This window comes from Corythoichthys intestinalis, chromosome 5 (assembly GCF_030265065.1).
Source record: "Corythoichthys intestinalis isolate RoL2023-P3 chromosome 5, ASM3026506v1, whole genome shotgun sequence".
Classification (NCBI taxonomy): domain Eukaryota; kingdom Metazoa; phylum Chordata; class Actinopteri; order Syngnathiformes; family Syngnathidae; genus Corythoichthys; species Corythoichthys intestinalis.
Genome location: NC_080399.1, coordinates 47,349,737 through 47,376,037, shown reverse-complemented (window position 1 = coordinate 47,376,037; position 26,301 = coordinate 47,349,737). Strand labels below are relative to the sequence as shown.

The 26,301-nt window shown below is 37.3% G+C and overlaps 1 protein-coding gene across 1 annotated transcript in view; it reads left to right on the top strand.

Annotated features, from left to right (window-relative positions):
* Window positions 1-20,628, top strand: part of pdhx (pyruvate dehydrogenase complex component X) — a 54,347-nt gene extending 33,719 nt beyond the window's left edge. The window contains exons 4-11 of the mRNA XM_057836443.1: window positions 3,921-4,114; window positions 5,356-5,454; window positions 6,355-6,508; window positions 7,228-7,375; window positions 9,108-9,166; window positions 12,283-12,441; window positions 18,406-18,470; window positions 19,529-20,628. Coding sequence (XP_057692426.1) covers window positions 3,921-4,114; window positions 5,356-5,454; window positions 6,355-6,508; window positions 7,228-7,375; window positions 9,108-9,166; window positions 12,283-12,441; window positions 18,406-18,470; window positions 19,529-19,784 — 1,134 coding nt within the window. The 3' untranslated portion in view covers window positions 19,785-20,628. The remainder of the gene's footprint in view (window positions 1-3,920; window positions 4,115-5,355; window positions 5,455-6,354; window positions 6,509-7,227; window positions 7,376-9,107; window positions 9,167-12,282; window positions 12,442-18,405; window positions 18,471-19,528) is intronic.
* Window positions 20,629-26,301: the final 5,673 nt, after the last annotated feature.

The window sequence follows — 26,301 nt, the reverse complement described above, 5'->3', positions numbered from 1 at the left end:
CACTTTGCATTGAATGTGATAATCTAGACTTGTGTTGTTCATTTAGTTTGTAGTTCATTTAATTTTAGATTGAGCTTTCGTCAAAACACACAACCAAATGGATTTTCAATTTATAGCATTTGATTAGATATTTGATACAGTGGGGAGAACAAGTATTTGATACACTGCCAATTTTTCTGGTTTTCCCACTTGCAAGCCATGTAGAGGTAAGTTCTCTTCAACTGTGAGGAATATAATCTAATACAAAAATTCAGAAAATCACATTGTATAATTTTTAAATAATGAATTTGTCTTTAACTGCATGAAATAAGTATTTGATACATTACCAACTAGTGAATATTTCGGCTCATAGTTCTTTTTTAAGAACCCGTCCTGTTCTCCACTCATTACCGGAAGTAACTGCACCTGTTTGAACTTGTTACCTGTATAAAAGACACCTGTTCACATGCTCAAACAAACAAACAAACTCTAACCTCTCCGCAATGGCCAAGACCAAAGAGCTGTGTAAGGACATCAGGGATAAAATAATAGACCTGCACAAGGCTGGGATGGGTTACAGCTAGGGTTGTTCCGATCATGTTTATTTGCTCCCGATCCGATCCCGATCGTTTTAGTTTGAGTATCTGCCAATCCCGATATTTCCCGATCCGATTGCTTTTTTTTGCTCCCGATTCAATTCATTCCCGATATTTTTTTCCGATCATATACATTTTGGCAATGCATTAAGAAAAAAATGAATACAACTCGGACGAATATATACATTCAACATACAGTACATAAGTACTGTATTTGTTTATTATGACAATAAATCCTCAAGATGGCATTTACATTTTTAACATTCTTTCTTTGAGATGGATCCTTGGATAGAAAGACTTGTGACTTTGTGTATTGGTAAATGATACTGCAGCATGCCCCAATGCATGATGGGAAGTAAAACCATGATGGGAAGTAAAACCATAACTGTGCGTCATGCTACCAATGGATATATCTTCTCTGCTTTGGGAAATAAGTTAAGGTGGTAAGACAAAGATCTGTTGCCACCTTGCCTCCCCACATTGCTTCCTATGATATTTCTAATCATAGGGAGAGGAATTGCAAGGTAATAGCCGATTGAAGGAAGGCTCCAAAGGCTGTCAAAATTCACTCTACTTGTCTTGCGCTGCCTTGTATCTCTCATTATTGGTTAAACGGCGTCATTACAAATTCAGCACGACAATGAGTGAGAGGGTTGTGCAGCGCATATATTAATAGCATTAAATATTTTAATGTGACACATTTTATAATACATTAATTGCTGCCGTTATTGGGATATTTTTGATAACCCTACTTAAGCCTAAATTAAAGACTCTGGATGAGTGTAACATATTATGTGTGTAACGTTAAATACAATTAGAAAACGATTTAATTAAAATATACAGTAATATATATTAAAAAAAAAGGCATGGCCGATATTTTTTTGCCGATTCCGATACTTTGAAAATGACGTAATCGGTCACGATCGATCGGCATCCCGAACCACATCTCTAGTTACAGGAAAATAAGCAAGCAGCTTGGTGAGAAGGTAACAATTGTTGGAGCGATTATTAGAAAATGGGAGAAGTTCCAGTTGACGGTCAGTCTGCCTCGTTCTGGGGCTCCATGCAAGATCTCAACTCGTGGGGCATCACTGATCATGAGGAAGGTGAGGGTTCAGCCCAGAACTACACGGCAGGACCTGGTCAATGACCTGAAGAGAGCTGGAACCACAGTCTCGAAGAAAACCATCGAAAACACATTACGCCGTCATGGATTAAAATCCTACAGCGCACGCAAGGTCCCACTGCTGTAGCCAGAGCATGTCCAGACACGTCTGAAGTTTGCCACTGACCATCTAGATCAGGGGTGTCCAAACTTTTTGCAAAGGGGGCCAGATTTGGCGTGGTAAAAATGTGGGGGGCCGACCTTGGCTGACATCCTTTACGTAGAACAATATATTTAAGCAAATTTTAGCAAGCCATTCTGTGTGTCACATTTGCTTTATCATTATCATAATTTCAACAATCTCGCAACTAGCCTTTGTGACGTTCTCTTTCGACTCTCGGGCTCTTGCGAAATACTGCTGCTATGAAATTAAACTAGCTTCAAGTTGCTTCAATTTCTCGCTGCCTATCTTCCCTCTAATCTTGTCGTACATGTCAGCATGTCTTGTTTGGTAATATCACCTCACATTGAACTATTCAAAAACAGCGACTGTCTCTTTGCAAATGAGGCAGACACAGTTGTTGCGTATTTTAGTGAAGAAATAGTCCAATTTCCACCTATTCTTTAAACGTCTGCCGTCGCAGTCAACTTTCTTTTTTTTTTGTTGATTGTCGTCATTTTAGAAAATTGGAAGTAAAGAGTCACACGGGGTAATGTTGCTTAGAGTGCTGCTGCCTTTTAGTGGGTAAATGAGGAGCAGCATTTAGTGTGTAAGCTACTTCAAATGCTGGTAGCAGTACTGCTGACCAATTTATTAATTCTGTGTGCAGGCCAGACGTTATTGATTTTATGACAGAGGCTGGGGGCCGGATGAAATTTGACCACGGGCCGCATTGGGCCCCCGGGCCGGACTTTGGACGTGTCTGATCTAGATGATCCAGAGGAGCAATGAGAGAAGGTCATATGGGACCAAAATTGAACTTTTTGGTCTAAACTCGGCTCGTCGTGTTTGGAGGAAAAAGAAAGATGAGGACAACCCCAAGAACAACATCCCAACCGTGAAACATGGAGGAGGAAACATCATTTTTTGGGGCTGCATCTCTGCCAAGGGTACAGGATGACTGCACCGTATTGAGGGGAGGATGGATGGGGCTATGTATCGCCAGATCTTGGCTGACAACCTCCTTACTTCAGTGAGAGCCCTGAAGATGGGTCGTGGCTGTGTCTTCCAGCATGACAACGACCCAAAGCACACAGCCAAGGCAACTAAAGAGTGGCTCCGCAAGAAGCATCTTAAGGTCCTGGACTGGCCTAGCCAGTCACTAGATCTGAACCCGATAGAAAATCTATGGAGGGAGCTGAAAGTCCGTGTTGCCCGGCAGCAGCCCCGAAACCTAAAGGCTCTGGAGAAGATCTGCATGGAGGAGTGGGCCAAAATCCCTGCTGCAGTGTGTGCAAACCTTGTCAAGGACTACAGGAAATGTTTGGTATCATTAATTGCAAACAAAGGTTTCTGTACCAAATATTAAGTTTGATTTTTGTGATGTATCAAATACTTATTTCATGCAATTAAATGCAAATTTATTATTTAAAAATCATACAATGTGATTTTCTGTTTTTTTGTATTAGATTCCATCCCTCACAGTAGAAGAGAACTTATGATACAAATTACAGACCTCTACATGCTTTGCAAGTGGGAAAACCAGCAAAATCGGCTGTGTATCAAATACTTGTTCTCCCCACTGTATATTGATATTTGATTTTCTGGTTCTGCTGACAGCATTTGTTTCTGTTTTTGTTTTTGTTTTTTTTCCTGCTTTAGGGGAATTTTTTGTCGCACTCTTTGCAAATTAGCTTGTGCTGCATTGCTTGTCAACAGAAAGACAACACATAAAATTGATATCTTTTATAAACCAATGAACTGCAGCAGCCAGTATATTAGACATGGCCTTTCATTTCAGCGTACTGGTATAGCTTGATTGACAATGTCCAGTAGACCATGGCGGGTGTAGTAAAAGTCACACAATGTATTTGGATTAGTTCTAAAGAGGATATTGAATCAGTGGTGACATCAAATATAAAAAGTTACTGCTTACACTACAATTCTATTTAAGTGCTGGGTTTCAATGACATTGAGAGACAAAACTAAATTTCTGTCACTTTCTTGTAGTTGATAATCCTGTTTTGTTAAAATGCTACTACCGCTTAACCGCAAACTATTTCCTTCTCCCACCTTTCAGGTAGAGGAGGGAAGTCGCAACGTGCGACTGGGAACACTAATTGCTGTCATGGTGGAAGAAGGACAGGACTGGACACAGGCTGAGATTCCATCTCAAACTGCACCTCCACCTACTATACCTGAGACTGTTGACACTGCTGCGCCCCCTGCTGCTCCTTCACCACCTTCTCCACCAAAAACAGTCCCAATAGAAGTGTAAGTGCTATCTAATGAGCTACAGTAGCTTTAGTTTCTTTTTAAAGTCCATTTTTTTTTATTATGTTTGTTATTATATAAAAACTGTGATTTACCCATAGTCAGTTGGGATAGACACATCTCCCCTGCAACCCTGCAAAATGCGTGTTTGGTTTTGCAGTACATTGGCAAAATTATGTGGATTTTTAACTTTTTAATAATATTTTTTAAAACATTGTGGATTTATGCAAACATTTGTCTTTCTTGGGCCAGATGACATTAACATTTTGAATTCTGCATGAACTTGGTTGAAAGTGGATTAGATTTAGAAAACAGGACCATACGAAGGATCAAATATCAGTGAGACATTAATTAAAGCTAGATTTCGGCACAACATTAAGAAGGCAATGAAGTGAATCTGTTTAAAGTCTAAAAGTACACAGGGTTTATGCGGGTCATTAAAAAACATTAAAAGTCATTTAATGGATTTTGTCAAAATTCAGGCCTTAAAAAGCATTTAACTAAATGTTTAAGGCATTAAAAATGATGTAAACCTGACAAAAAAAAAACTAACATTTTTTACATAATTTATTAGAGTTGTCCAATATTATCGGGTAGCCGATGATACCGGCCGACAAAAACATTTTAAAATGATATTGGATAATACCGACATTGTTTTTTCCTTTATCGGTTTTGGGCCAATATGCATGTTGCCTTCAAAGTGAATATAGAAGCTTCTGCCTTTGTATAAGGAAGGGCTGGTCGCAGTTTAGGACAGCAGTTATGCCTTTTGACCATTAGATGTCTCCAAACTAAGATGCTTGGGATTTGTTATGTTAACAGACCATTTGCTTTCATGGTGCAAAAATTAAATAAACAATAAAAGATTGAAAATTAATTATAAACTCTCACATACCTTATTTACTGGACTGAAGCTGTGTGCCTTTGTTGTTATTTTATTTTTATATTAAAGTATCTAGTGGAACGTCACAATACAATTAGCCATAATATGTTAAGTCCACAACCACATATATCGGTATCGGATTTTTGGAGTTGGACAATATCTGGATATCGGTTATCGGATAAAAAGTCATTATCGGACAACTCTACTTACAATTTATGTGTGTGAAACTCTGCAGTTGGGCATGGATATTAAATTAGTTTTAAATTAGTTTAAAGTGGCATTAAAAATCATTAATGCTATTTGCTGATACCTGGTACCCTGGTATAACAACTGCTCTTTATCACTCATTTTCCTTCAGATTACGACTAAGCCCGGCAGCAAGACACATCCTGGACACTCATGGTGTTGATCCAAAACTCGCCACACCTACTGGACCCAGAGGACTAATCACTAAGGAGTAGGTTTGATTTTAAGTTGTCTCTAAGACTTTGGGTTAACCTTTTTCACCTTTTCAAAAAATGATTTAGCAAAATTCAGCTAAATCAGATCAACAAAATGAATTCATCACTGGGTTTAAATGATGTGAATTGTTTAATTATACAAGGCTAAAACACATTAGTCAACCACCAAGTTTGACTAAACGATGATTAACACATTTGTGCCTTTGATCGTAGATCTACCGAGCCTTCTCTTGCCAGATCAAAGTTACAAACCTGTCAATCATCGTTAATATGTTTATATCCCTTAATCAGCAGGGAGGAGTGTGAGAGGCTGTAGGAGCATGAGACAGAAAAACACAAATATATTTTTCCAAAAAAAAAAAAAAAAATCTGATCCTTTTCACCCGATTCCGATCCTCTGGAAAAATGGCGTGATCAGCCCATTTTCCGATTACGCGTTTGGATCAGGACGTCCCTAATAATTAATGATATAACAAACTAACAATAATTTCAACAACGCTTTGGTTGTTAAAAGAATGCCAAATCTTCAATCATGCACAGTAGTTGAGAATGGTATTATTATAAAACATTTACATTGCCCTCTAACTAAGCTTATTAAATGAGGCTGTTTTTTGTACTTCAGTCTTTGATGAGGCATAGTTTTGATTCTATGTTTTCCAAATGAGTCGTGATGACATTATTACCACCACAAATGAGACGGTTACACCAACACGGCTGTAGCGCCTGTTTTCAGAGCCTTGCTCACAGGCTACATCAATAGTAGTGAGGATGCATACTAGTTTCTCTCACACAACTCCTGTATTTGCCATTATATATTTGTCTGCTCCGGGAGTATGATCATAATCCTTTCATTTTAATTTCTTACAAATCTGTTGCTTGTATTGTTGCTCCAACAGAGATGCATTAAATCTTCTGAAGAAGACTCCAGTGCCAAAAGCGACTGCCCCACCACCTCCGAGTCCGGCCCTAACCCCAGCAGCTATTGCATCACCACTAGGCAGCAGACCAAACATACCTCCGCTTTCTGTACCTGGAAAGCCAGGCGCACCGGTAGGCTGTACTCCTGATGGCCTTTGGAACCTTCTTTGCAGGCCTAAACACTATCAGAGCCTAACACTAACACTATTCTTTTCATCCCAACGCAAAGGTTGGCTGACTCCTCTAAGGGTTTGTTTCTCTCGATGTCGTTTTCTTGGGGCAAAAAAGCCCTACACCATAATGACGAGAGCGCCACTGCTACCTACTATAGTGGCTGTGCAATTACACACAATTTTAGAATAGCCAACACAAAAAGCATGTTCTCAAGGGTCACATGCTTCCCAGCTTTGCCTCGGCCCACTATTTGCGACACACTGCTTTATAGGGATATTACAGGATGAATTTTGCATCGTATAAAATGCAGAAGCATTGCAAACATTTTAGCAAGAGTCTTTTTGGTTATTTCTCAGACTGTCAGTTTCAGAGAGGTTTGACATGATTGCAATATCCATTTTGCCATGTTATTTCAAATTATATCACTTTCTATTGAACATGGCTTTGCTATATCATAAAGGTCTGTAACCAACCCATATCAGTTACTATTCAGATACATCATCAATTTACTTTAACCGGCTTAAACTTGGTCTATGTTCTGATTGATGGCAGTCTGCTCGCCTCGACTATTCATCATGTTCTTGTAGACTGATTTCCCTGTTGACTCTCACACTTGTTTTCCATGTGTACAGTTGTTCACAGCTTGTTGCTTTCTACTGTACAATCTTATTCCCCAGGGCACTTTCACAGAGCTTCCAGCATCAAATGTCCGCCGCGTGATCGCTCAAAGACTAACGCAGTCAAAAACCACCATCCCCCATGCTTACGCCTCTATTGACTGTGACATGGCTGCAGTCATGAAGCTACGTAAAGACTTAGCCAAAGGTAAACAATGGGCTTATGTCGACAAATATACAGGGTCAGCAGTTAAGCTTTTTTTAATCGATAATGTTATTTATTCATTCATTCATTTTCCATGCCGCTTATTCCTCACGAGGGTCGCGGAGGTACCCGTATAATGTTATTTATGGGATAAATTAATGGTTGTCCTTAAAGATGACAATTTTAAGGGTTTCACATGACCAATAAATTCACAAAGAGGACTCTTAAACCCTGGCTTATATAAACACATAACTGATTAGTCACACTGGAAGTCTCGTTCCATGCACCACACACAAACATATTTTTCCAAGGATTGAGCTGAAAGAAATGAAATGAAAATCTAAGGTGCTAAAAAATTTGAAAATCGTCACCCAGCCAAATCATCGTGACACTTTGTTGAGCTGTTGTTAAATTAGTAGGCCATTTTTTCTTTTGCATACCACGAAGTAATATGACAGAACATTTGATCTTCCATTGTGGTGACCAGTGCCAATGTGACCTTCATGGCAAAAATTTCGCTAGCCACAGTTTACTTTGGGGCCACACCCACCATTGTCCTCAGTTACAAGCTATATACAATGTATCACAAAAGTGAGTTCACCCTTCGCATTTCTGCAGATATTTAAGTATATCTTTCCATGGGACAACACTCACAAAATGACACCTTGACACAATGAAAAGTAGTCTGTGTGCAGCTTATGTAATAGAGTTAATTTATTTTCCCCTCAAAATAACTCAAAATATAGCCATTAATATCCAAACCCCTGGCAGCAAAAGTGAGTACAGCCCTTAGAAACTACGTACATCCCTGAATGTCCAAATTGAGTATTGCTTGTCATTTTCCCTCCAAAATGTCATGTGACTCATGTGAACCCTTTAGTTTCAACATGATAAAATTACCAGACCATGCTTCTTGTCAGCAAAAAATAAATAAAAATAAAGATATCCAATATCATTTAAGGCATGTTAACGCATGCACACAAAAAAGAACAGCAACGTCGGTGGTGCAGGTGGTATAGTGCAGTTGTCCACAACCACCAGCCCGCGGAATGTCAATGGTCCGCAAGGCACTTGGTACCGGTCCACCAGAGAAATAAATAATTATTTATGTTATATACCCCTTGCACACGAGGCGCCATCAATGCTCATAGTAGTGCCAGCTATTGTTATGGGAGCCATTGGCACACTGTGCGGCTGAAGCATTGCCAGGGTGCCTCGTGTGTGCTGGGCATCAAGTCTTTTTCAGACGAGCGATAAAAATGTGCAGCTTTGCAGCACGGAACCCCTATCATTGTGTATGTTGGCCATGCCATTCCATAAATACGCTTTCTTTTGGTTTCCGAAGCATTGGAACGCTTGAAAAGTGGCTCTGACACCATGTTCTTGGCAAAACTTGCATATCCTCTGAAATTTCGCCTTCCTCCTTGAAATAATAAAAGACGCTTGTGACTGTCATGTTGCCCACCTTTTAATCAGATGTGCCTTATATATGAAAATAGTCATTCATTGATGGTTCTCCTTATAATCCAATGCCCCATATTGAGATCTTTAGAATATTGCATTACTTTGCATTGTGTCTTGTTTCATATTATTTGACAATTATTATTTCATCTATACCGGCCAACCAGATTTTAGCCCTTAGAGTTCAGACAGTCCCTCACCAGTTGTACTGCTGTCATTGTGTCACTTTAACATGTCCTATAATCTGTTGGGTTTTTTTTCATTTTCTTTTCAGACCAGATCAAAGTTTCTGTTAATGATTTCATTATCAAGGCAGCTGCTGTCACACTTCAGGTAAGTATTTAATATATAAGTGATTTCGCTTGTTGCCATTAACACTGTTTGTATCTAAACTTGTTTTTTTTTTTTTTTTTTTTTTTTTGTGTGTGTGTGTTGGTTCTGCTACGATGAGCTTTATACTGTGTCTGCAGTAATTTGACTAATCAATAACAAAACAAAAGACTTGCTTTGACTGAGATGGTTGACAACAAACAGAAAACATCAAGCAGCATAATAATAGTGCAAAAACCTTTTAGTATCCGTTCCGTAGTATCATTAACACTAATACAGTACAAATGATTTTAAACTATCCATCTCCTATATCAACAATTCAGTGGTGTTGTCACTTTGCTCAAGAGGCAGATTAACTGATGGCCAGCCAATTGCATAGCACATACAGAGACATCTGAAATTAGAGATCTAACTGAAAATTTGGCGCTTAAAACTATCTGCTGAAAATGCATTATCGGTAGAGATATGACCGAAATTTCGTCACCGAAAACTATCGGCCAAAAATAACTAAAAATGCCTCTTTGGTTTTCGGTTTTGAAGACTGAATGTTTACCATCAAATTGTGTGAAGGTCTTTCGTCCTTTTGTGATGACGTCTTTAAAACACGGCGAGGAGCAACACGCAGGCTGGCGCTATCTCGTTAACACTACTGGCTCACAGCCAACATGTCCACTGTTTGGAATTTGTAGAGTAAATACTTCCAGTACATTATTTTCAATGAATTTTCCCCACTTGGACGGCACGAATTGTATGTAAAAATAAAATTTAAAAAAAAGGTCGTCCAAGAGTTAGACACTCGCCGTACGCGAATGCTATGCTAACGCTACCAGTTACATTTAGTGTGTGGTGATCACTCAGCACAGACCTTTGAAGGCTAAAGCAACATTGTATATTCTCTCTGGCCAAGATAAGAAAACAAATCTTACCGTGTGTGCAAGCTGAAGTGACAGGAGACAAAACCAGACACTGCTACGATGCAGGCCAACTACACACACAATGTCAAACATCGTGAACATGTGACAGAAACCATTGTGCCTTTTCGTCTCGTTCTCGTCTTGTCAGACGAAAACTGGCATTTTTAACATTGTGTTTTAGTTGCCCAAAACAGGTTTTTAGCTCGTTATCGTCTCATCATCGTCATGAAAAAGGGTTCGTTGACGAAAACAACACTGGTGCGCACAGATCAATGTAGGTCCTATTTTAGTTTTAAATATGAATATCACAGATTGACCCCCATTCCTCGTGATGAAATTAATACCATTATCAAATGCACCTGTGCTCTCCTTTATCAGTGTATATGCGTGGGTTTTACTGACATCACACAATGGCTGCATTCGTAAGCGGTGTCATTTTTTGCGATTTAACATTTTTTCGATTATCAGAAGCCTGAGACATTCATCATTTCTATTTTTAAATACTGTAAGCAACCGTCTTTCACATGATCATTTATATAAGGCGTTGGGGAGTCAGGTTGTGGATGCCAAGGAGGCGTGAGTGACCCTGGGCACCATCTTATTTTTTTTTGTTGTACTATAAGGAAATGTAATTACACATCCACTACTGTAGATGGCAGTGTAAATCTTACATGATTTTTATGCGCAGAGCACAAAATATGAAGTGCAGAGAACAGTCTCTACAACCAGCTAAATATTGCTTGGCTTCACTGTGACAATGGTTGGAGACTAGACAAAAACGTAATGTATACCATGTCATGGGCGCAGGCAGTATGTAGCTATATAAAGTAGGGCTGTCAAACGATAAAAAATTTTAATCGAGTTAATCACAGCTTAAAAATTAATTGTAATTAATTGCAATTCAAACCATCTCTAAAACATGCCATATGTTTCTGTAAATTATTGTTGAAATGCAAAGATAAGACACAAGACGTATATGTACATTCAACATACTGTAAATAAGTACTGTATTTGTTTATTATAACAATAAATCCACAAGATGGCATTAACATTATTAACATTCTTTCTGTTAAAGGGGTCCACGGCTAGAAAGATTTGTAGTTCTTAAAAGATAATTGTTAGTACAAGTTACAGTAATTTTATATTAAACCCCTCTTCATGTTTTCGTTTTAATAAAATTTGTACAATTTTCATTCAAAAAATAAACTAGTAGCTCGCCATTGTTGACGTCACTGAGCGGTGACGTCACATAGGCTCCCTGCCGTTCTTCCACAGTGTCTTTAACTACGTAAGGAAGTGATTGAAATACACCACTAGGTATCAATGGCGAGTTTTAAATTACTTAGAAATCAAGCCAATGAGTGTGTTTTGTCCCTCGACTGACGCCGTAGTTCTCTGTTTTACTGGTACTTCACGGTCATTTGAGTGCTGGCTTCACAACGTACGAGACCTGATAGTTTGTATATTGTGACTAACTATTGCCATCCAGTGTATTTGTTGAGCTAAACGAAATGTTTGAATAGTTTGACCAAAGTCTGAGTAAGTTTTATGTGTATTTTGCATAGCTATTTCTTTTTGTGAATATTATTTTTTTGAGGGATAGGAATATTATTTTTGTTGTGCTTTCACTAAATGATACTTATGTTTGTTGTGAAGAGGTTGCCGAAGATTATGCCAATAAACGGCGCGATCCAATGAACGCCTGTGTCCACTCGCCTTTCTCTGCCTCTTAGCCCTCAATGTGCAAAAAAACAGCCTCATTGTAATCTGCATGCATGAGCGGGTCATTCCGCCCATTAACGCGATAAATTTGACAGCACTAATATAAAGTTGTCACTTGCAGACATTACACTCAAATCACGCTTTGATTATCAGTCTCTTGAGTTGCCCCCCCCCCCCCCCCCCCCCCCATCATCATCATCATCATCGGAAACACACTGTATGTATATTGCCAATAATCTCCCTGCACTTGCATCAATTATATAGACAAATTCCTAGGGTGTAACAATATAACTGAGAAAAATTGGTTTAAATACCAAAATACCTTAAGCGAAGGTGTTATGTCAGATGTAGATTTGCAACTGTTGTTTCATTCCATACCTTTCTAGAGATTAGATTAGATTAGATTAGATTAGATTAGAAAAATATGGGTAAACTGACAAATTTAGTGCCATTTTTGTGACATTTTCCATTACTTTTTTATAGGAGCTACCAGATGTGAATGTGAGCTGGTCAGATAACGGACCCCAAGCACTTGATTCTATTCACATTTCAATTGCTGTTGCAACTGACAAAGGCCTCATTACCCCCATCATCAGAGATGCTGCAAACAAAGGAGTTCAGGAGATCTCAGTTAATGCAAAGGTATATTTCAGAATTTGAATCTGTTTTTATTTTTCAGAGTGTGTCTTGCTGCCCGTGCCTGGTCTTTTCTGCTTCAGATGGAAATCAAATAAAGTTCTCCGTCAGTTCTTTATCTTAGTCACAGACTGCTGCCTAGTCTATAATGTACGTACAAACAAACAAAACTCAATTTGAAGAAATATTTCATACTGTAAACTACTACTAAATACTACTATAAGTCACATTTTTTTCATATTTTGTCTGGGACTGCGACCTGTACTCAGGTGTAACATACATATGTTTTTGTTTTTTGTAATGTATATCACTTAATTAAAGCAAGTGTTGACATACACTGATCTGAACCTCCAAAAGGGCAAGGAAAAGCCCAAAACCCCACCATAGTCAAATAGGAAACCTTGAGAAGAGAAAATACATCTAAATGATAAGTCATGATAAATGCACGCGCAACATATTTAAAAAAAAAAAAAAAAAAAAAAAAAAGTGACTTTTGCAGATATATTTGTCAATCTCTAAACATGTAAAAATCACTGATATATTTTGACATCTTAAAAACGTGTTATACAGGAAGGTCAGCGCAATCTCAGCAAAATACAGTACATGTGCCATTGCCATTGTAGTCATTTAAAAACGATGTGTAAATGATTCCACTCATTCAATCCTATTAGAAATTAAATTTGAAAGCCACATAGAAACGTTGATAAATATTATGGCAAATTCCCAAGACTACAAAAAAAAAATACCTAAAAGATTTTACCTTTTCAATATTTCATATATTAAATCTGATCGCCACACACTTTAATGTGTCGTGTGATGTATTTTCTCCAAGATTACTCCACAATTAGTCACACTCTGTCATAAAACCCTTGCCGCAACAATGTGTTTGTTTTGTTTACCAGATGTCTTAACTTTCCCTCTGGGTCATTTCAGGTTCCTTTCTTCTTTTTTGCAAGGCAAAAGCTGGTTTCTATTTGTCTCAATCGCGGCTATTGGATATTTCGTTATTTTCAGGACAACATGTTCCTGTTTGTGTGTGGTGGGGTGTGTTTTTTTTCTTTTTTTGGGGGGGGAGGGGGGCAAGTGGTATTAGTATTAGTATAAGTATTCAAAACAATACAAAAATTGTTTTACAATTCATCCAATTACCATTGTTTTTTCTGAACTAACATTTATGGTAGTTTATGTCTTTACTATACTTAATACTTATCCAATGTTTAGAAAAATTAACCTCTGAATTTAAGTGTTCTTAAATGTGTATTATTTCGTTATTGTTTATTAAATGTGGGCTGTTGTTTGTACTTTATAGGGATGTCCCGATCTGATCACATGATCGGAAACTGGGCCGATCGGGCCATTTTTCAGAGGATCGGAATCAAGTGAAAAGCATTGGGTTTTTAATTTATGCGACATACAATTAAAAAAAAAAAAAAAAACTTGTGCTGGCTCAAGTCCCCATGGTTTAGAGCAGTGCTTCTCAATTATTTTCTGTCACGCCCCCCCAAGGAAGACGTAAATGTTTCGCGCCCCCCCAAACTCTCTGCTGCCAATGTAAATAGTATCATTTGTCTATAAAATTACTATTATAAATACGCATCTGCCTAACATTGTGTCCTTTTTTTTCTATTAAAGAAAAAAAGTAACGTAGATCAACTTATAATAAAATATAACTTTATTAACATTGTTTTGTTTGTAACAGAGAAGACTTGACGTGCATCAATTTGCCTGAATTTTTAAAAAAAAATCACAGCCAAACTAAAAATACATTTAAGTACATTTTTGACCATTTGATACAGAAAAATAAAATGTCATAAAATCAGTAAATAATAACAAATTAAAATTGATTAGAAACATTCACTCATGAGGACAATGTGCCAAAAAATTTGACCGAAAAAACAAATCTGAGTAAAAGAAAAAAAAAGTGTCCTTGGACAGGACAGTTCTTATTTTTGCTGCTCACAGTATTTACCTCCTTTGCAATGGTGTGGAGTTATTTTTGCAATGAGCATGCTAACAATGCTCACTAGCTTACTGATATAACACTGACAAAGCAGGATGATTGTTGGCAATATTCGGCACGTTTTCACTGAAAAAAATCAAGCGGCTTAACAATGAGATTGGGGTCTAATGTCTTTAAGTGGTGTTTTAATTGATTTGGCTTCTGGCTGTCTGCTATAATTATTTTTAGACACAGTAAACAGTGGTCTTTCATCATCACCCACTGTATTAAAAGTCAAAGCTAAAAGGCAAACGGCACGAAAAAAGCGCATTCACGGCGGCCGAGGTAGAACCGTAGGTGAGGGCGGTCGTCGTGACGATCCCAAGCCGAAAACGGCACTTCTCGGGCGGCGACGTGAGAACCGGACAAGACAGTGGGTCGCTGCGTGAGTGAGTCCGGTCGGAAAACGGCTTTCGAAAACGGCGGTGGCACACTGCTCTTCATATCTGTTGTCTGTGTGTGCTCAGTGCTCTTCCTTAGTTCAAAAATACTGCGCGCACTCTGAAATTGAGAGCGCCACTGCCACCTACTGAGTGGATGTGCAAGTACACTTTATTCCAGTACGGCAAAAAAAACATGTTCCCCGAGGTCACATACGCCCCCCTTGGCATCGCTCTGCGCCCCCCCAGGGGGGCGCGCCCCACTATTTGAGAAGTACTGGTTTAGAGCCAGTTAACATTTTAAAGCATGTTACTGCCACCTTGTGGTCATGATAATTCACTGCATTCCCAGTGTGAGGAGTTTGAACCACATGCTCATTCACTTTTACAGTACACAACCTGTCGGTCGCATTGACGCTGTTGAGCTATTCCTGTTACTGAAACTATATGTCTGTAAGTATTTTACATTTATACCAACCTGTAGGTTGGAGGACATACAATGTTAGCTGGCTGTTGGGCAGTGAACAAGGAAACACACTGTTTGGGTAGTATGTATGTGTGTATATATACATACATATATATATATATATATATATATATATACACATTAAGGGTGTAACGGTACATGTATTTGTATTGAACCGTTTCGGTTCGGGGTCCTCGGTTCGGAACGGACGCATACCGAACGAGTTTCTAACGTAATGTAACCCTTACTTTTCAAGGCTGTGAGTCAATCGGGTTACAGTTTCTTTGTGTAGATTATATATTTGTTCCGTCTTCTCTACTATAATGAGGACCAACACGGTAGGACACTATAAGAAACGTCAAAGGCGCGACAATGTGGCCGCCGCGAGAACGCAGTGAAACGCGGGCGTTAAAGTCAATCAGCCAATGCACACCAGTCACAGTGCGTGTCAGAAGCGGCTCAACGCGACGCACAAGAAAATAACGGCAGAGTTTATTATTTGACGTGAGACGCGGCCCTCCTGCGTCAATACATACTACTAGCTAGCATCAGGCAGACCGGAAGTCACTCGTGTAAAAACACGGTAGATCCGGTCGATTTTCAAACTAATATGCTATCGTAACTCACTTTTTGAGTCCATCAGATCCCTTGAGTGGTAGATCGGGGCACAGTTGACTTGTCTTTGTTGATTTACTGCTGTCTTCTCTGCTATAATAATAACCAACACGGCCCTGTGTTCAATACAAAACCCTCCGACCACAACAAAACAAGTAGGAACTAATATTCACATAGGGAGGGACTAAAGTTATAAATACATAAAATATAATATATCAATGAATACTACATCACATTTGTAAAATATAAACACATAATAAAATAAATAATAGCCCATTTAAATAAAATAAACTTAAATGAGCTAGAACACCTGTAATTAAATAATAAGATCCTGCTTACACAATTAAATGTATTAATTTCTGTGTGGCGCTATGAGAAAATCCACCAGTAAAGCTTTTGAAAACCGTTCAGAAGAAAAAAAAAAATAATTCATTGAGGCATTTCACTTGTAAAATACATGTTAAAATCTTTCTCCTTGGGATTGCTTTTCTCTTTAGCACAGGACTTCTTTTTTCTTCTTTCTTTCAGAAACAAAGCTGACCAATACGCGGGGTCTGAATGGCAAATTGTTGTTGGATTATTATCTTTAAATACATGCTACTTTTTGAGCAAAATTGTAGCTTTGTAAAGGCTAATGTTCCTATTGTTGAAAGCACAAAAGTGTGTAATAAACAACTAGCACATTTATATTTTGCATTTTGTTGTCTTACTGTACCGAAAATGAACAGAACCGTAACCTCAAAACCGAGGTACGTACCGAACCGAGATTTTTGTGTACCGTTACACCCCTAATATATATATGGCGGAAAACAAAGACAAGACTGAAAAAGCAGTTTCTGCTCTTGCACTCCTCTTTAAAAGAAACTGCTGTATTTTAAGCCAAAAAAACTGTTGTGTTTGATAGAACAATATGTCTATATGCTGCCATAACAGATTCATGGCACACTAAGCCTCCAAACTATTTTTAATTTTTCCATTTTACCCTGAAAACCCCCATTTACAGACGTCGCGCAACCGCTTTTGTTTCAACCTAGCCATAAAAAGAAGTAATTATATTTATTATTCAAAATGTCTGTCATTTTTAGCTAATAATCATTAATTGATGTGTAATGTTTAGTTTAAAAAAAAAAAAAAACGGCTTTAAAAATTATACACTCGCATATTTTAAACTTTTAAACCAATTACGTCAATGAAAAATTTGGCGTCTGTAAACAAGTCACGGATATCTACCTCATAACTATCGCTTATTTGTATTTTTTGTTGTTGTTAATGTCACATTTTCCCCGATATGTTAGATGATAAATAATCGATCCAAACAAAAAAAAATTGAAAAATAACATTTAAAAGGGTAACTACATGAAAAAGAAAAACTCAACCACTCCTTGTTGTCTGCGATTTCTGCATTGCAACCCTTGTTATATGACCATGTTTCACCCATAAAATCTCTAAAAAATCCAGCTGTGGCCATTCACAGCTGTGTCTTGACCCTCTGTGATACAGTGGGGAGAACAAGTATTTGATACACTGCCAATGGGTTTTCCCATTGTGAGTGTATCAAATACTTGTTCTCCCCACTGTACATGCTACATGGAGTTTTTGGATCGAAACAAGGTATGTACGCAATAATATCTCGTTAAAATTGTGGCGTCTTTAATTCTGCCCGCTCGTGCTCTCGCCTCCAGTTAGGGTTTTGCTGTTTAATCTTTTTTTTTTTTAAATGCCCTCCTGTTCAAAATGTTTGTTCCCCCAGAAAATAGAGATTTTAAGCTTTCCAATGATGTATCACACATGCATATAGGACAGTTTTGAAATTTGGCCAAATTAGGGTTCTCAGAGCGGAACTTCAAGTCACCTTAGTGTTTTCCGCCATGTATATATATATATATATATATATATATACTGGACTGTCTCAGAAAATTAGAATACACAATATTCTAATTTTCTGAGACAGTCCTGTACATTAATCCACCATTTAAAGCAGGGGTGTCCAAACTTTTTGCAAAGGGGACCAGATTTGGCGTGGTAAAAATGTGGGGGGCCGACCTTGGCTGACGTCCTTTACATAGAACAATATACAGGACTGTCTCAGAAAATTAGAATATTGTGTATTCTAATTTTCTGAGACAGTCCAGTATATATATATATATATATTTTTTTTTTTAAGGGCTAAGAAGTATCAAAATATCCAGAAATACCTTTGGCATTTGGCATCGCCAAAAGAACACTACCGGTAAAAAAAGGAGGAGGAAGTACATTGCTGGAACATGTTTGGAACTTTTGTTCAAATTAAAAAAAAAAAAAAAAAAAAAAAAAAAAAAAATTCAGTATCAGATCAGGACTGTATCAGCAAATTCTCAAAATCAGGTGACTCAGACTAGGGTGCAAAAATATGCGATCGGGACATCCCAAGTACTTTGTGATTCACACCCATATGCCACTGTTTGCTAACTAGTTGATTTGATATCTTAAGCCCAATGGTTTAAAAATGACAAATAACATATACTTCATAGGCATTGGCTCAGAAGGCTCGAGATGGAAAACTTTTACCTGAAGAGTACCAGGGAGGCTCATTCAGGTAAAACAAACAAAAATATCTGACATTATCAAATGTGTTTTCTGTATGTCTAATCGTGTGTGTGGTGTTAGTGATTTTTTATTTTGAGTTGGGTGGCATGGGCCATCAGATCAATTGCAAATATATGGGAGAGAAGGGTTTTTTTGCTATTCATTAGAATCAATGGTGTAATTTGGTAATAAATGGGTTTCTGTGTCAGCCGGGAGCAATGAATACCGTGCAGATTCAGTGCTCATTGTCCTCCTGAGGTTTGCGTGTACCCTTGGGCCATTGCTCTCATTAAGGCAAAGAGGGAAGTAGCCTGCAGGGTCCGTCTTTTTGACTTGCTGTGAACATTAACATTGACTGTATGTGGAGGTCAATAACCGAAGAAAAAAATAGTAGTCATTATACTTGGTGTTATTTATAAAATTTGAATGTACTCTATATTACTAATAGTACAAATGTTTTCCTTATTATAGTACTGTGTTTGTTTATAAACTTATTTTATTTATTTATTATTCCATAAGCAAATAATTAAGAATAAATGACCCTGCACATTGTCACATAATAATTACTCCATAATTTTTGGGTACTCTTCTAAAACAAGCATTTGTAATCTAAAATTATTTTGACTTTCAATAAGAAGGTTTAAGACATTTTTTTAAGTCAAGATTGTTTCTCTACTATTTGTGGGGCATAAATGGACAACCCTGGCATGAATAGTGTTGATCTGCAAGTTACCATATTTTTCGACCATATAAGACACACCTCATTATTAGGCGCGTTAGTGCATCAATGTACTGCATTTGTCATTTCTTCTTCTCTTTCAAATATTTTTATTTATTTTTTTTCATGTACATAGACAAACAGAAATTTGCAAACAAACTAATAATAAAAATGGAAACCAAAAGCATAAAAGAGACACAAAACAACCCACCCCACCCACAACCCCTAATGTCTTGAATTACTATTTTTTTTAGGCAAACCATTTCTTCTTTTTATTTTAACATTGTATTTTTTTTCCAAGTAACATTGATGGTCTCTTTTTCATTATTCTCATTCTCCACTTCCCTTAGCATATCCAACTTGGGGATGTTTGGCATTAGTGGCTTCAGTGCTGTGATCAACCCTCCGCAAGCTTGCATACTTGCTGTCGGGACCTCCAGAGCCCAATTAAGTCTGTGTGAGGACAACCAGACACTAGGCACCCGACATCTGATGACAGTCACCTTGTCGAGTGACGGGCGGCTTGTCGATGACGAACTGGCCTCGAGATTTCTTGAAAAATTTCGTGCCAATCTGGAGGAACCTCACCGCATGGCATTAGCTTAAAATATACTGAACTCTCTTTAGAAATAAGGCAGACACAATTTCATTAAATGCCTGCCCTTCGCCTCGTCACTCTGTTGCAGGTTTAAGTAGATGCAGGATCTCCTTTGTGGTCTTTGGCAGCCATTTGGCTTTGTGATGAAAGTGTGAAATCAAGCTTCTGTTAGTGATGGAGAAATATACTAGTACCATCTGCCAGTGTGAATATAAGGGAACATCAAATTTGTTTTATATTCCTTCATCACAACACTCATGTTTGTGTATACATATATTTAACAGTCAGTTCTGTTGCGTCTACACTGTCAAAATTTAACAAAAACAAATACCACTTTAAACATCATTAAAGATTATTTGTGATATTTATTAAACCTATTTTTACGACATTTCCTGTTACATTCATAATTTAATGTCCGGAAAAGGATGTTATTAAGGTAACTAATACCAAAGTCCCTCATGCAGACATTTTGCAATCATATTTATGTGAGATGCTCTTTCATGCAAATTAAAAGTCTCATGATTGACCGTAAATGTATTTTGGGGACTCATTTCGTCATTTCTGTGAACCATATTAGCAATAAGATACAGTAAAACCACAGATGTGTTTTAATTAAAGTACAAAGAGGATCATCAAGGAGAAAGATTTCATAGAAGCCAATTAGGATAACCCCTCTGGCAAATACAATGGTTAGCCTATGCCAGCAGATGTTAATATTAGCCCCTAGTGCTCTGGACAGCTGTTTATATACAGATCTACATCAGTTGGTGGAGCTTTTATTTGTTTATTGGATTATACCCCGAAATAGGCAAGATTGTAATAAGGCTGTGTTTTACTTGATTTGATGAAACAAAAGAATGGATAATTTTGACCACTGCTTTTTTTTATTTTTATTTTTTTTTTGGGGGGGGGGGGTACCATTCTACACTAGACAAGTCTTTACACGACATCTTTACACTGTGTATTTTGTATGTGTCAGATCTCAGATGCACTAATAGAAATTCAATGATGTAGTGAAATACATTTCAATCTAGTCGAACACATTAAGTATTGTATAGTATACAAATCTAAAGAGATAACCATATTTGATTTTCAGTCTTCAATTTACTGAGTTATAGGCATTGCAATTTGCATCATCGTGAGAGATGCTGCAAAATAGATTATCTTGACTTCCAAACTCAACCCCGATAGGGGCAATGTGATTCTTGGACTCTGCACATATTTTTATGTGTACATTAATGACATGGAAATGCTTTGACAATAAAAAGACATGAATAGGACAACACATCATCAAAACAAGACACAGCCTCGTGGCAGCAGTTAGTCTCATGCTCTCCATTCTTTGAATAAGACACTTGTATCAAAAACGAAGTGTCTTTGTGTTGAAAGTGCCCATTTTTGTTTTTTAAAAAGAATTTTTTCTATTAAGGGAATTATCTGTATCAAATTACATTTTCTTTGCGCAGGAAAAAAATGTATTCTACCAGCTTTTGGTCCTGCTGAGTTTTTTGATGAGCCATACACTAGGTTGCAAAGATCTTGTAGGGCTCAGCAAGCAGTATAGGTCACACTCATGGTCACACAGCGTGGAGCAGTATGGAAGCAGTTACTTTGGCAACGATCATGGGCAAATGTGCACTTCTGTTCTGCTAATATTGGATATGTTTCAAGTGATGGTTTAACAAATGAAGGTAGATGTGAATAAGAAGTCTTGCCATGCAGTGACAGAAAAAAAAAAAAACCTTCCGATCTGTTTGAAGAATATTTTTTGTAATGATGAGGCTCTTTTCATCCAGCGCATAAATACTCAAAGTAAAAATGTAGTTATATTGGTGTGTACTGAGACTCATTATCCTAGGGTGTAGGGCTGCAACTAATGATTATTTGTACAATCAATTCATCGGACGATTAAAGATTAATCAATCAGATAAACGTCACTTTTTCCAAGTACCTTCACAATTTAACTTGAATTTGTTTTATACATGTTGTAAGTAGCAATAGAAACAAAATGGATGACTATTTGCTTCAAAAATAATATTTTATTTCAGCTTCCTTACTTAACTGTAGTCTACAACTGTACTTTTTAAGTATATAAATCGTGTTGAAGTTTTTAACAAAAGTTCTGAGTACAAAACATGAAAACAGTTTCTCAGTACACAAACCAGACAAAAGTCCTGTTCATTATAATAAAAATGAAAAAGTGCTGCTGATTGACATTTTTTTCTTGTGGCTAAAGCGCTGATATATGGCGGAAAACAAAAGACTGAAAAACCACTTTCTGCTCTAGCACCCTTCTTTAAATTAAACTGCTGTATTTTAAACCAAAAGAACTGTTGTGTTTGATAGAACAATATGTCTATATGCTGCCGTAGCAGATTCATGGCGCATTAAGCCCTCAAACTATTTTTTATTTGTCCATTTTACCCTGGAAACCCCCGTTTACAGATGTCGCCCAACCGCTTTTGTTTCAACATAGCCATAAAAACAAGGTAAGTAATCATTTTTATTATTTGAAATGTCTGTCATTTTTAGCTTTGAGTCATTAATTGATGTCTAATATTTAGTTTTTAAAAAATAAATAAAAAAAACGACTTTAAAAAATTATTCACTCGCATTTTTTAAACTTTTAAACAAATTGCGTCACTATGAAAAAATTGGCGTCTGTAAATAAGTCACGTATACCTCATAACTATCGCTTAACTGCTTTTTTGTTTTCATTACTGTCACATTTTCCCCAATATTTTAAACGATAAATAATCGATCCAAACAACAACAAAAAAGGTTTAAAAGGGTAAATATATGAAAATGAAAATCTCGACCACTCCTTGATGTCTGCGATTTCTGCACCGCGACCCTTGTTATATTACCATGTTTCACCCATAAAATCCCCACAAAATCTAGCTGTAGCCATCTACATTTGTGTCTTGACACTCGGTGAGACATGCTATGTGGAGTTTTTGGATCGAAACAAGGTAAGTATGCGATAATATCTCGTTAAAATCGTGGCGTCTTTAATTCTGCTCTTGCGTGTTCTCACCTCCAGTTGGGGTTTTGCTGTTTATTTATTTTTTTTTTTTTTTAATGCCCGGTTGTTCAAAATTTTTCTTCCCCCCAAAAATTGGGATTTTAAGCTTTCCACTGATGTAACACACATGCATGCATATAGGACAATTTTGAAATTTGGCCAAATTGGGGATCTCAGAGCAGAACTTCAAGTCACCTGAGTGTTTTCCGCCATATATTGTGTCAATGACTCATTTATTTTCTTTAAACAAACTAAACAACAAAATCAAATAAGGAGGAGGCAAACTGTAATGAATCGGTTTTCTTTATCAAAGAGTTTTTCATAAACACAATCCAAATCCAATTTAAAAGCACACTCTCTTGTATGACAATTTACTGTAGGGATGTCCACGATCTGGTCACGTTATCAGAAACCAGGATATTTTTTAGAGGATTGGAATTCGGTGGAATGGATCGGGTTTTTCATTTAAAAAAAAACATTATACCAGTATATATATATATATATATATATATATATATATATATATATATATATATATATATATATATAATATATATATATATATTAACTGCAAAAAAAAATAATATCCAGAAATACAATGGCATTGCCAAAACAAACAAAAATATATACGTTTTATACTATGCAACACTCCTGGAAAAAGTAGAAGAGGAAGAGCTGTAAACAGTACAGTACAGAACTGTAACATGTTTGGAACTTAAGTTCAATTTTTTTATTTTTTTAAAGAATTTTTTCAGTATAAGATCAGGACTCATTATCAGCAGATTCTCAAAATTAGGTGACTCGGGTGCAAAAATATGCGATCGGGACATCCCTAATTTACAGTTTGAATGGGAGTTTGGGTTGAAAGGAGACTCTAAGCCAGGGGCGCCCAAGTGCAGTCCTTGAGATCACCTATTCAGCCTATTTTCCATGTTTCCCTCCTCTAACACACATGAATCAAATGATCAGGCTCCTGCAGATGAGCTAATCATTTGATTCATGTAAGTTAAAAGAAGACAAGTTAAAGTCCAGTCCTCGAGATCACCTATCCAGCTTGTTTTCCATGTCTTCTTTTAATTTACATGAATCAAATGATCAGCTCATCTGCAGGAGCCTGATCATTTGATTCATGTGTGTTGGAGGAGGGAGACATGGAAAATAGGCTGAATAGGTGATCTCGAGGACTGGACTTGGGCACCCAAGCTCTAAGCTGTTATAAAAATGGGTTTATGTGTGTGGTTTCTTTATTTAAAAAAACAGAGACAACTTTAATATCTAACAACAATTCAAGTGCTAATATGCTTCTCCAAAACACAATACAAACGGACACTGAACACACTGTTAGCATAATCGCTAAGTAGTAATGCCTCATCAACAAAGAATACAAACCATACAATTGGCTTCATTTACTCACATCTGACGGAGTCACAGTGGCTCTAACAACACACACACACGATTCAAGACAATCTAACTATCATGTAAATATGGATTCAGCAACTAAACCTGAGTGTAGCAGTGAACTCTCTCTCTTTGTTGCTGTAATCACTGGCGCGTGCAGCCTCTCATTACACACAAACAAGGACCCAAAGAGGACTGCTCATAGCTGCCGGCAAAAGTCTATTATCAAATTTGTTGGCAACTAATTTATTAATCGATTTTAATTGATATAATCAATTAGTTGTTGCAGCCTTACTATGGTGGGCATTTCCACAGCATTAAAAATGAGGAGACTTTGTGGCATTCAGTGAGGAAAGAAATATACAGCATCCAACTCATATATTGTGTCATGATTTGGATTTTATTTGCTGAAAGTATTATTTTCCCATTACATCCCTTCTTGGCTTTAAATGTGTAAATTAAAAAGAACTTTTTAGAAAGAAAATTTACCTCTTTTTAACCCATTCACTCCTCAAGACTTATAAACAATGTTGTTTCCGATGTTCAGCTGGTCTAACAAAAGAATGAAAAAGAGTAGAAACAAACTTTTTTTTTAAATGATGAAAGATGGGAATCTAATCTTTCTTTTTATAAGTTCTGTGTTCATGTAGCCATAGAACGCAATATTCTGTGGCACATAAAAGAGGATGTATTGTGACATAATGTTTGGTAGTAAAAGAGTTAATAGTCGCACTGAAAACAGGAAACGAGTCATCTGTGGCAGTGGCGCCTACAAGTTGATAGCTTATCAAAATAGCACTTCCCTAATTGCTCAACATAGCCTACCTGTAATTCCTCTCAATGCAACGAGCACTATTCATTTCTTCTAAATGCTAATTGCTGAAATTATCAAGGTTATTACAGCCTGTGTTGATTTAGAATGACCGAAATCGGTGGGCAGCAGTCTTATGACGCTCTGTATTCCTGTTGGCCATACAATGTTCTAGGTCACTGTCCAAACATGTTGGGTCTGCTGTCCCGATGACCAAACCCAAGCAAACCTCTTACTTTGTTTTTCTTGCTCAAAGCCTAGTCTTAGTCCAGTCATTCTGTGTCTGATCAAGACACCATTGAAACTATGTGTAGGACACTCTTACCAAGCAAAACTTTAATCACGTTAGCCACAAGTAAGAAGATACTTCATAGTACGTCTTTTGGCATTTGCATACACCCATGCCTCTACAGTATTTCCTCTACCACTTGTTCTCATTATGGTTGCAAGTGAACTTGAGCCAATACAACATATGGAAAAGAGGCTCCTTTACCTTTTTTTCAATTGAGTTCAAATATGGAAATATAGCATTGGCCCACACTCAGGACAGCTAGTGCTGATCAGTTCACACTGAGTGTGATCCGCAAAATTGCTTTTTGTTTACTATTAACAAAATGAGTAACCAACATGAAAATTGGTAATTTTTCATTCATTGGTTATCATACTCATGCTGCAGTTCTGCATATGATCTGCACTTGTCTGATGATGATTAAGTACAGCAGAGAGGAAAAAGACCCGTTCCATAAAAAGGAATGCTGAAAACGTTCCATTTGTTTCCCATCACAGATTCCTGACCACAGGGACGTCTGTGGAGTGTGGGTGTGTGTATGTGTATACGTGTGTGTGTTCTCAGTGACTCGTCGTCATGGAAATGTTTGTCTTTGCTGTATTAGTTGAGTCAGCAGTCTAGTTTAGGGCTCAGTCATTCAGTCATTGCCCGTCACCTCAGCTTCTGTATTTTTCCCTACCATAACACAAAAAGAAAATGATATGATTATGATATAAAATACAGGAGTGTTAAAGATAAGTGAGTTTAAGGCATTTCCAAAAATGATTTGCATTGCCTCATTAAGTGACAGTGATTGAACATTTTGTTCACTTCATGGTATAAAGCTGGGATATTTTGTTGTGAAATACTCAAAGCTACACCGAATCATCGCAGCACATTTGTACATGAAACCGTAAAGTTTGAAAGCCAACTGCAACATTGCTATCGCAAGAGACATGCCTTTTGCCTAAAATACAACACTGTCACCTCCACAATCAGGTATTATCTATGCTAATTTTTTGT